This window comes from Xiphias gladius, chromosome 15 (assembly GCF_016859285.1).
Source record: "Xiphias gladius isolate SHS-SW01 ecotype Sanya breed wild chromosome 15, ASM1685928v1, whole genome shotgun sequence".
In the NCBI taxonomy this organism is placed as follows: Eukaryota; Metazoa; Chordata; class Actinopteri; order Istiophoriformes; family Xiphiidae; genus Xiphias; species Xiphias gladius.
Genome location: NC_053414.1, coordinates 2357074 through 2369334, shown reverse-complemented (window position 1 = coordinate 2369334; position 12261 = coordinate 2357074). Strand labels below are relative to the sequence as shown.

The following is a 12261-nucleotide window of genomic DNA, read 5'->3' as shown; positions in this document are numbered from 1 at the left end:
CACGAGCTCGGCCACTGGCCCCATGGGAGATGTTGTTCTCGGGCTTAAAACTACAGATTGAACTAATTTTATTTTGATTGTTCTGATTTGAAAATTATGAAAACAGAAAAAGACAAAAACTTAATCTATCAAACACTGAGTATTCAGACCTTTTATGACTGAAAGGTCTTATTTTCAATAAAATGAGTGGTCAAATCTTTATATTAGAAGAAAAATGTTTTTTTCTGTCACAGAAATAATTAAGAAGTTATTTATTTTTTCATTATTTTAATGATAAAAAACAATTACCTGTTACAAATATAATAAAGAATTTTAAATGTTATTATTATTTGAATGATCAATGGGCTGACCGGGTTAATACAAATACTAAATGCAATCATATTATTTGTTACCCCTCACTTGGAGCTAATTATTTCATCATTATTTTTAGCCAGCCACTTGAGCTGTTTGTTCATTACTTGTAGTTCGCTGTTTCAATGTCTTCTTGCTTTCTAACTTCCCAGATTCCTCCTGCAGCAGGACAACGAGCCCGAACCTACAGCCAGAGTCATGAAGAACAAGGAGTCCTGCAGCAGATGGTCTGAACCCCACAGAGCCCTGATCTCAGCATCACGGAGTCAGTCTGGGATCTCGTGAAGAGACAGAGGACACTGAGACAGACTGAATCCACGATGGTCTGAACCCCATAGAGCCCTGATCTCAGCATCACGGAGTCAGTCTGGGATCTCGTGAAGAGACAGAAGACACTGAGACAGACTGAATCCACGATGGTCTGAACCCCACACAGCCCTGATCTCAGCATCACGGAGTCAGTCTGGGATCTCGTGAAGAGACAGAAGACACTGAGACAGACTGAATCCACGATGGTCTGAACCCCACACAGCCCTGATCTCAGCATCACGGAGTCAGTCTGGGATCTCGTGAAGAGACAGAGGACACTGAGACAGACTGAATCCACAGAGGAACCATGGCAACTTCTCTAAGATGCTAGAACAACCTACCTGCCAAGAACCTGAAAAACTGTGCAAATACTGATCTGATTTAGTTTATTTCTATTTTCTACACTTTGGATGAAGTTCACTGAGAAATAAAAAACTATACATACGTATCCTCACTTTATACATATATATTGATTCTTCTGTATATTAGTTGGTTTCACCAACAACCAGTTTAATAGTTTTAACAGTTTTAACATCTTGCACCACTTCATCAGTCCCGTCTGTGACTGATGGGCCTCAACTTGTCGTTAACAGGGCGGCGGTGTGTTAACCGGTGCCGGTCGGGTGGGGGCGCTACTCAGACGCTTCACGTAGCAAACCAGCGCCTGAAGAAGACGCAGCAGCGGCAGAGGTGGTTAGCAGCTGGCTAACGTTAAGCTAAGGCTAACGTGATGTCTACAGCCTCTAAAGTGGTCCTCGGGCTCTCTGTGGTTCTGACCGTAGGCACCGTGGCTGCCGTTCACCTCAAGCAGAACTGGGACCGACAGGTACAGCGGGCCGAACCGAGCCGGTCTAACGCTAACAGTTAGCAGTGCCGCGGTCAGGTTAGCGGAGCGGGAGGTCACAGGAAGTCAACGGACTGTTTTACCGTGTAAAGCTAAAAACTGAAGGTGTTTGGTGTTTAACGGAGAAGCTGCTGCCCTGTAACGTTCACCACACGGAGCTGAGTCTGGTAACGTTAACTGCACAAACCGAAAACACCGAAAACGGCTGTCGGTCAGGCTGAACGGCGAGCCAGTCACATCCGGTACAGACTTTTCACAATAGAAACTCACTCAAATCCGAGCTCTTTGCCTTGTTTTCAGGAAATTTGTCAAACTAATTACAACACGCACAGTGTTAGGATACAGAAAAGGCAGACTGTAAAAGAGCTGAAACAGTTCTTTAATAAGGCAATCCACAATTTAGAAAGTAATTGTCAGATTATCAGTATTGGAACAAATTCTTGCGCTTGCAAACACTTGACAAACCACCTACCTATATATAGGTAGGTAGTTATATACATTTTACATTTTATATTGGCCAAAGCCACTTAATGCTGCATAAGTACTGAAAACCAAAAACAGCATGGTGAGTGACTAACAACTCTTAGCTCAGGATTTTGAAGGTGTAGAAACAATGAGGTCTGAAGCTTGTAAGACATCTATTAAACAGTCAACATTTCGATGCAGCAGGGATCTTTCTCAGGGTTTGAAGCCCTAACAGGTCTCCTGGTTTTTACTTTGACAAGACAAAGTAGTGAACACATCCTCCCTGTCTGACAGCAGCTAACGGCAGCAGTGCACAGTTTGACGAGGTCAAACCTCGTGAGTAAAACAGTTTGATGAATCTGTTCTGCTCTGTTGTAATCGTAGTGTTTTACATACTCAGATCAAACCTCTACCTTGGTATTTCCTCTCTGAACTGATGACCACAGCTGCTGCTTCACTTCAGTACAAAATGTCCTTCACCTTGTTACCAAACATGGTCCTGCCATCCTGAAGTGTAACTTTATTTTGAAGGTTACTGTACTGAAGGGAAGGTGTGTGTTTCATGCTTTGTCTTGACTTTACTGAGTCTCTGAGGACATTGCAGTCAGTGTAAAACCAAACCATGCTTATTTAAACTGATTAGAATAACTTTAGATGTTTTTTAAATGGAGCCTGGCGTGTTGGCTTCTTCATGTGGTAATAATCTAATTCTAAAATAGTTTAACACATGAACTTTTTCGATAAGGACCCCGTAAATTTGGTTGTTAAAAACTTTGACCATCATATGCAGTGAGCGGGACCTTTTACACTGTAAAACTAAACCAAAATCACTGAGTCGTGGTAACTTAACTCTGAGTCTGGTTATTTAATGTTTATTCTGTGTGTTTTTTATCCCCCAGCGTCTCCACGAGGGTGTAGTCAGGGATCTGGAGCGGTGGGAGAGGAAGAAGGAGAATCTGAGGAGGTTGGAGGAGCAGAAGATTCTGACCAGACACCTGAAGGAGGAGAGACAACGCCGAGAGACAGAGCTCCACCCAGAGGACCAACACTGAGACAGGTAAAAACTGATACACCTGTTCACCTGTGGTGTGTTATTGTGAGATTCCTGTCCTGTGTTACCTATACAGTTGTGTTCCTGCGACGTTTCTGACTGTCCTCATGTTTACCTGTCCCCGTGTATTACTGTGTACCCGAAGCTCAGGGATGGACAGCAGCGGCGAGCAGCTGGGTGGGGGTGAGGACGAGGCGGCCTGTACGTCGGCCTCAGAGGGTCTGGAGGAGGGGGAGGTGGAGGGGGAGACTCTGCTGATCGTGGAGTCGGAGGATCAGGGATCCGTGGATCTGTCACATGACCAGAGCGGAGACTCTCTGACCAGCGACGTGGGTGAGGAGGCCGACGGAGGCTGGGCCTGCGAGGACATGTCCTTCTACTGCGACCGCTGCCACAAATGGATACCTGCAGGTGAGACAGCCAATCGGGGCGCTCCGTTTCTCTGAGTCAGACTGTGACAGAGCAGGAGGCTCATTGATTCACTCTGTGCCGGAGCCGCAACTAACTGATTCATCGTTTTGTCTATAAAATGCCAGAAAATTGTTTTAAAAAATGCCCGTTAACAATTTCTAAGGACCAACAGTCCAAAACCCAAAGAAATTCACTCCATCGTCGTGCATGACAAAGAAAAATATCAAATCTGAGGATCAGTTGATTAATGATCTGATTGATCGATTAATTGTTCCAGCTCTACATTCTACATATTGTACATCCATTGTGAAGTGGCTTGTTTGGAGACAGTGGAGAGTGAGTGAAGAGGAGGGACCCGGTCCACTTTTTAAAGTTCGTCACGTTGATGTTCAGTGTTGCACTTCACTGTTTCATAAAGCGAGCCACACACCAGGTACTGACAGGAGTCTGTCTGGAGGACGGGGGCCGACGCTCACTGTCTTTTAGTTTATCCGCTGAAAATCTACACTGATTGATTCTGTGTTTCGTGGCCGTACAGTCAATTTCCTGACAGCTCTGCATGCGAATCACAGGGACATGAAGCTGGTGGCGGAGTTTTCTCTCGAACGTGTGTAAAATATGATGAGAACGAGGAGACGACTCAGATGCTGCGGATGAGTCATGTCGTAGTTTGTTTAACAAAAGACACAACGACAAATGATGATCCAGACCCTGACATGAAAGTAAGGATGCCCCAAGTCGAGCCACAGGAACCAGATCAGGATCCTTAGTCATACTTTGATTCATATGGTAGTTGCTATAAATCCAGATGTTTGTTCCGCCCTGCTCTGTTGCAACACTGACTGAAGAGTAGTCTAGTGGTTAAAGCACATACCCCGTAACTGCAACGTCCCTGGTCTGATCCCTGCCAGAGACATTTGCTGAGTGTCCTCCCCCCGTTTCTCCCCCCATGTTTCCTGTCTGCCTCTCAGACTGTCACTGCCCATAACAGCACAGTGCCAAAGAATAATTACAAACCAGACAAACCGCAAAACACTAAAACCACTAAACAAATAGTCAGTGACGTGAGCGCAGCTTCTTCAGGTTTTTTAAAAACTGCCTCTCTTTAAGCGACATTTAGCAGGTGAACTACACCTGCATCATGTTGTATTTTGTTGAAAGCATCAGTATGTTGTTGATGCTGAGGTTAAAGAGAGTCTGACTAAATCCCACCCAGACCTTCCAACGCAGATCCACGCTGACACCCTGTCTGTAATACTATAGGACACAAAACAAATATTATAGGAATCGATTGGAAAGCAGTGAGGCAGGATATGTGATTTTACACAGCGCTATTGGCTGTCAAACATATATCATTCTCTTCACTAATCCTGATTCTGGTCTGTTGTGTCAAGTGCGAACTGTAGCTGCATAATGTCGGGGGACCAATCCAGAATCGAATCAAATATTGGTCGTCGATCGGCAAATTAACCTAAAATAGTAAAAGCCTCGTGTCTGGCGGAGGCACCCAGTCCGACATCTGCTCTAACGCTCTGTCTGTCTGCAGCTCAGCTCCGCAGCGAACAGCCCAGCTACCTGAAAGGAGACAACTTCTTCAAATTCATCTGCTCTGACTGCTCCGAGGACGGCAAGGAGAGCTTCGAGAGGATGAGACTCACCTGGCAGCAGGTACACAGCTGCTGCTGACAGGCAGCAACCACAGACTCTTCATCAAACTGCAAAAAGTCCAACTTTGAAAAAATTCCTTACTTTTACTCAGAAACGTAGGTATAAAAACTATTAGTCAAACTTTGTTCAACTTAAATGTCAGAGAGCTGCAGAGGTCTGTTAAGTTGGTTAAGAGTTATAATAATAATAATACATGAGCTGAAGCATTGAGAACAGAGTAGCTTCAGTCCATTATTTGCATTTGAACATTTAATTGCAAGTTACAGAGCTTCTTTTTTTTTTTTTTTTTTCATCTACCAGCTGCGAACAAATGAGCAGAATAAATCCGACCCTGATGTGATTCACAGTCTCTGATCATCTTCTCCACTCTTGTCAGTGTGGAACTAAATTCTCCTCATTATGTGGTTTCTCTGAAGAACCTCATCCACCGGCAGCAGAACGTCTCGCAGCAGAATTTAGTTTCCTGTGATTCCAAGCCTGTTTCTATATTTATACGTCATAAATATATCAGACTGTTGTTATTTATTCCTGCAGATTTAAAGATTTCACACTAATAACATGAACTTTTAAAAAATGACGATTCTCTATGTGGTCAAGTTGGTTCGTTTGACACTCGTGTAGTGTCATTAATACACGTTTGATCAGTGTCCTGATCAATACGGGCCGATGGATCAAACGATTTAGTTTGATTTTACTCAGTGTAAACAGTAAAGACAACAGATACTCACCTCAAACATGAGGCATTGCTGCAGCTTTAAAAATACTTGATTATTTCTGTTTGATTTTTCCTGTATTCTGTGGGTCAGGTGGTGATGTTGGCCATGTACAATCTGTCCCTGGAGGGGACGGGTCGGCAGGGTTACTTCAGGTGGAAGGAAGACATCTGTGCTTTTATTGGCCGACACTGGAACTTCCTGCTGGGAACGAGGTCACTCTAAATTTTAAATATAGACATGTTAACTCTAGCTGTAAGTCAATGTTTGAAAGCGGAGGTAATATTTAGTTACAGGATAATTCAAGTTTGTTTATTTTTAAATAAATAACCTTGATAATATTATTATGTAATTAATATGTTATTCTTTCTGACAGCATCTTTTCCTCCTTGTCCCTCATTGCCTGCAATCCCCACTTCTCAGTCTCAGAATAAAAACTTAAAGACCCCGTCCAATGAAAATCAAGTTTTGAACGTTGTTAGCATGTCCATGTGGTGTTTGTTCTATGATACCAGACATATGATGAGCGAAATAAGCAGTCAGCCTCGTGGCCGAGTATTTCCTCCTTGGAACTGCAGTGTAGCAATGACGGTCTCAGAAACACGGATTCACGCGGTGTAGGTTTCATACGTCTCACATCTGGGGAGCCAATCCCATCAACCTGCGGGGTGGGGCAACTGTAACCTGACACCCTAGCAAAGAGCAGACTTGTAGGTACCCCTAACCCCGCGTCAGCCGCTGCCAGTTACGAGCTAACAAGCTAACAAACAACATGAACAAATTCATTCTGATACGTCTGCTGGTTTTGGTGCAAGACAGACTCCTCATCTGAGTCTGGGTCTGACTGAGGCTGAGACATGTGGCTGAATCTCTCGATGTTTCCTCCAACAGTAGCCATCTTAACGCTCTCTGCTCTGTTACCGGTCAACCTAGCGTGAGCAGCGGTGGTGGGCGGGGCACGAAGCCATTGATATTTACATATTTGAATATTCATAGGTCCGGAATTTCTCAGTGAGGAGGTCAACGTAGATGTGCGTCCTGCTGTATGTGGGAAGACCATGTTAAACAAATCTGAATTGTAGCATATTTATATATAAAAACATGTCTGGGGGAATTAAAAAACAAAATGGGTGGCGGCTGCTCTACTCTTCTAGATTAGTCCAGGAGACAACGAGTCTCTGACCTGGTGACTGTCTCACTCTGCAGGAAGAAGACGTCGACATGGTGGAGCACAGTGGCCGGCTGTCTGTCGGTCGGTAGTCCCACCTTCTTCCGATCAGGAGCGCAGGAGTTCGGTGAGCCCGGCTGGTGGAAGCTGGTCCAGAACAGACCTCCGACCCTGAGACCAGAGGTGGACAAATCCACCACTAAGACTAAGGGTAACCTTTGCTTGGATTCATCCAGGAGCTCTCTGGTCAAAGGTTTCAGGTAACCCCTGCAGGTAAAATAAACTCAGCTGATATTTTGTTGTTTCCCTGCAGTCTCCAAACCTGCAGTGGACCCGATCATCACTGTGGAGGGTCTGAGAAAACGTGGCGCAAGAAACCCTGTGGAGAACGCCATGCAGCTGAAGGAGAAGCGTTCTCGCACGCAGGAGGCCAAAGACATCCGGCGGGCTCAGAAGGAAGCGGTTGGAGGCTACACCGACCGCAGCGCCTCCTCCACGCCCGTCAAGCTGGGCGGAGGTCGCAGCGGGAGCACCGGGCGCCGGCCCGATCTCATCCTGGAGAAAGGTGAGGTCATTGATTTCTCCTCCCTCAGCTCTTCAGACCGAACACCGCTCACCAGTCCGTCACCATCGCCTTCGCCTGACTTCTCCGCCCCGGGGACACCAGCATCTCATTCAGCTACACCCAGCCTGCTGTCAGAGGCGGACCTCATCCCCGATGCCATGCCTCCACAGGCGCTGTTCCACGGTGAGTGAACGTCCGACTCATCCAGGTGTTTTCTGTCCACTGTGAGTAGTTGTGTTGTTTAAACATGATGTCAGCGCTGATGGCGTGTCCTCTGTGCTGCCTTGACCTCCAGACGATGAGGAGATGGAGACAGAGGGGATGATCGACCCAGGGATGGAGTACATCCCTCCTCCCAGCGCCAGCCTTGCGGCCCGCAAGAAGCTCCGACCAGCGCCACCTCACATCAAACGTGAAGCGGAGAGCGAGGACGATGAAAGCCGCGAGCGTGAGGATGACTTTGAGGAGCCAGCGGCACGAAGCGAAGGTCCGTCTCTCTCTGCCGGGGGGTGTGTTGGTGCCGGAGGGCCCGAGCGGAGGAGGATAACGCATCCAGAGAAAACAGACAGAGCTGGCGGCGTCTCCCAGAGTCCTCGCTACGCCCCCCTCACTCTTTACGAGGAGAGGATGCTGCTGCGGCGGCTGGATGCCTGCCCGCTGGCCTTAGCCGTCACCCCGCAGGCCAAACGCCTTCACAGGAAGCTGCTGGTCCGCCAGGCCAAGAGGCAAAGGGGGCTCCCCCTGCTGGACATCGACCGGGCAGTCAGCGCCACCCTCAGCCTGGTGGGAGGTATCTATGGCGCCCAGGAGGTGGGGACACTGATGGGAGGTGGAATCATGGGAAAATACTGCACCAACAGCCAGGAGCTGCGAATTCTTGATCGCTTCCAGGTACTTTCAACGTTCATCCTGGTGTCATTCAGTCAAACTAACACTGTCTATGTGAAATATCACATCAGTTTACACTTTGGAATGAAATCTCCCTACACTATGTGATGCCTTACACCCCCGTCTCAGCAGGAAATGGTTAATGTTCAGGAAGTAGTGTGACCCCAGGACGAGATTTCTTTAAGTCTGCTCCTTGAATCATCCATGTTGTATGATGGAAGTTGATGCCATGGCAGCTGATCAATGCTTTGTCTCTCTGTGTTGTGTTAATCTGAGCCCACTACACAGTGAAAATATTTCTTACTACAGAATCCAACCAGACGCCGTAATACAGCAGAAGATGTATCAAGTAGTAAATTGGTTTAACAATATCATTGTGTAAGCAGAGTTGGTCTGAACATCATTCGAACTCTCCGCCAACATTGTTCTCACTGCTCCACCAAGGTCGGCTGTTGTCAACAACAAAACATCAAAGAAACTGCTCTTAAACTGAAAGAGTAACGGGGAAATGTTTGAATAAAATTTGTCTGTGACTGCAAATGTTTGGCAGTTGTGGTTTTAGCCTCTGGTTTTGTTTGGGATGCTGAAACCCCCTGAAGGACGCTGACAGAACCACTGATGTAGACTGTACATAAATGTGTTTGTGTGCAGACCAACCTCTCTAGCAGAAGGGGAGTCCAGCAAAACTCGGTGTCCTTCTGGCATCGGCTGATGGGAGCAGAAAGCAGTGTGGACCAGAGCATCAAGAGTCCATATACCTCGCGCATCTTGAAACCGTTCATCAGGTAAAGAGCGTCGTGAAACCTTCCGTCAGGTAGAGACGGCTTCAGGACTTTTGTCTCCTCAGCAGTAGCACTTCTCTGTGATTGTTCCTCAGGAGGGATTATGAGAGTCGTCCGGTGAAGCTCAGGTTGCTGGCGGAGATCAGAGCTTACCCTCACAGAGCAGAGCCTGACTGGGTCCCTGAGCCTGACGCCCCGATCGACTACTGCTACGTCCGCCCAAACCACATCCGCTCCGTCAACGCCATGTGTCATGATAGCTTCTGGCCAGGTAGCACAGACGCATCCTTTTACTTACCTACAACCGTCCTGCTATGAATCTGTCTCTCCAAATCTACCACCTGTTTCATCCGTCCCCCTCCAGGTGTGGACCTCTCTGAGTGTCTGCAGTACCCGGACTTCAGCGTGGTCGTCCTCTATAAGAAAGTCGTGATCGGCTTTGGTTTCATGGTGCCGGATGTAAAGTACAACGAGGCCTACATCTCCTTCCTGCTGGTCCACCCTGAGTGGAGGAGAGCCGGCATCGGCACCTTCATGATCTACCATCTCATCCAGGTGAGACTCTGCAGGTCAGATGGTCCATCGATGGTGTCAGTGGTCAAACGGAGGAAATTTTCAAGGCAAATAATGATATGGAAGCTACCTGAGGATGGGGTATCCAGAACTGGTCCTAAGTTGGTCGTAGTTCCTGATTGGTCAGAATTGTAATACAGATAAGAACCTTCAACAGTTGGCGCTACGGTCCATGTTCGAACATCATTAAGTAATTTAATGTTCAGCATTTCCAGTTTGCCTCCTGTGAAGTGAACTTCTTCCCAGTCCACTACTGGTGATCTTTAGTGTCACGCTGATGCATCCTGGGTTTGTTTATATTCAGTGGACCTAATGGAAGCTGCTGCTCCACCATCACTGAAACCGGTGCAATACTCCGGTCTCGGGTTGGCAAGTGGCTCTGATCCCGAGAGAAACGCCATGAATCGACCTCATGAGTCGAGTCGATCCTACAAGTGGAGTAACGTGCTGAGTTGACCTCATGAGCCAAATAAAGCAACGAGTCAACCTGACGAGTCGAAGGTGACGAGCTGACCTCGGGTAACGCTGGTTATCAGACGAGAACAGATGAACTCTGGAGTTCCTGACTCTAGAGAGTTTAAACGCTTGGTTTACTTGTTAGCGGGGCTGGATGTGTTGGTGTTTCTGGCTACATCTTTGTGGTGTTTGTGTTTTTCAGACGTGTATGGGGAAGGACGTCACACTGCACGTGTCGGCCAGTAATCCCGCCATGCTGCTGTACCAGAAGTTCGGTTTCAAAGCGGAGGAGTACATCCTGGACTTCTATGATAAATACTACCCCGTCGACAGCAAAGAGTGCCGCCACGCCTTCTTCCTCCGACTGAGACGCTGAGACGACGACGCCGTGTGTTCACCTTACTTTTCAAATGACCAGAACATCCGGTCCAGCGGTGTTGTTCAGTGAGCTGGTCCACTGCGGCACACCTGGACCTGGCTGATGAGGGAGGAGACAGACTTATATTTCACAGTACTTTTGGTTAAATCAATCATGTGACTGTTGGTGCTTCTGGAGATATTTACAACCAGGAAATCATGAGGATCAGTAATTAAATGTCGCTCAGATGAAGTAAACTCAACTGCTTCAAGAGCAGAAAAATTCCAACATATGAGCTGTATCAAAAAAATCAGGGTGAAGCTCCTGATGTATCTAGTTTTATCAGTTCAGTTTCGTTGTCGATAAATGTCTTGGCCTTGTTTTGTCTCATTTGGTTCGGTTTCCCACTAAACTTCCTTTTCTTCAATCATCTGTTAAACGTTGTCTGAATGTTTGTGAGCAATTAAAGCAAAACAGTGAAAACTTTTTTTTAGGTTTTGTGGACACTGAAATATTTTTAGATGTGAGACACAGGATGGCACCCGCTTCTGTAGCACTCATTCATTCACGCTCAGCAGACTGCAGTTTGTCCAACAGGGGGAGCTGTGACAAGTGTAACAGCAGCAGATTAGACCCGGAGATGTGGCGCTGACGCCCTCTACAGGCACAGTAAGTAACAGCTGCTGCAGTTTCACCACCACCTGCAGGCAAAGAGTGTTACAGATGTTTTTCGATTCGCAGCCGCTGATTTTAAGGTTTTACATTAAACACTGTAAAACAAAATAAGGATCTAACTAGATTTACCACCTCGTGGTTGAACGCCTCCTCCAACCAGTCAGGTTGTAGTTTACATCCATGTCCAGACTCGTATGTAGTGAAGACTTTGAAGGAATTTAATAAAAAGTATTAAGTGTATTTTATTTTATAATTAGCATATGCATCCTTGTGTCCTTTGGTCACAGTGACCTTGACCTTTGACCTTTGACCCTCAAAATCTAATCAGTTCATCCTTGAGTCCAACTGAATGTTTGTACCAAAGTTGAAGAAATTCCCTCAGGGCGTTCCTGAGAAATCAGGTTCACAACAACGGGACGGATGGACAACCTGAAAACTGACGAAGGCAGATGTGGCAGTCTGAGCTCCAGTGAGTTTTCAAAAATTTCAAACAGAAATTCCAATTGAGGCTATAAAATACTAAATATTAGCTGATCGCCGATTCTGTAAATTCATTCGACATCAAGTTTATTTCAGGTACTTTACCATCAGGCAGTTGATTCTCAATAGTTAAATTTCCATCCATATTTAGCACAAAGGTAAAAGTGACTTTCCAGAAAATGTTCCAAGTAAAACCTGAGTGAAGTCTGGTTTCCCTCCACTGCTGCTGAGTGATTACGAGCTGATCAACAGCAGGAGCCGATTCTCCAGCCGCTGCCGCTAAACCACCACAGAAGAAGAGGACGCGGCGAGACGGGGTCACTAAAAGAGCTGCAGTGGAAGCTCAGACGATGGAAAACCATGAGGAGAACGCGACGGCAGAAGTTAGAATCCGTCCTCTGAGCAGAGCTGCTGCTTCGTCCTCTCATGTTGGACTGAGGACAGACTGGACGCTGCAGTGACCCACTATCAGAAAGTGGTGTTATGAGATGGGACGGGGCTCTG

The 12261-nt window shown here is 46.6% G+C and overlaps 2 protein-coding genes across 2 annotated transcripts; both read left to right on the top strand.

Annotated features, from left to right (window-relative positions):
• Positions 1–1269: 1269 nt before the first annotated feature.
• Positions 1270–3206, top strand: LOC120800671 (protein PET117 homolog, mitochondrial). Its single transcript, XM_040146934.1, has 3 exons — positions 1270–1486; positions 2869–3026; positions 3166–3206. Exons 1-2 carry the CDS (start codon positions 1391–1393, stop codon positions 3019–3021), a joined length of 249 nt encoding a protein of 82 aa, XP_040002868.1. The 5' UTR covers positions 1270–1390; the 3' UTR covers positions 3022–3026; positions 3166–3206.
• On the top strand, positions 3173–11088 carry kat14 (lysine acetyltransferase 14). The gene is made up of 10 exons (XM_040146933.1): positions 3173–3431; positions 4978–5099; positions 5906–6027; positions 7019–7191; positions 7294–7728; positions 7841–8436; positions 9085–9218; positions 9311–9486; positions 9580–9770; positions 10447–11088. Exons 1-10 carry the CDS (start codon positions 3173–3175, stop codon positions 10618–10620), a joined length of 2382 nt encoding a protein of 793 aa, XP_040002867.1. The 3' UTR covers positions 10621–11088.
• Positions 11089–12261: the final 1173 nt, after the last annotated feature.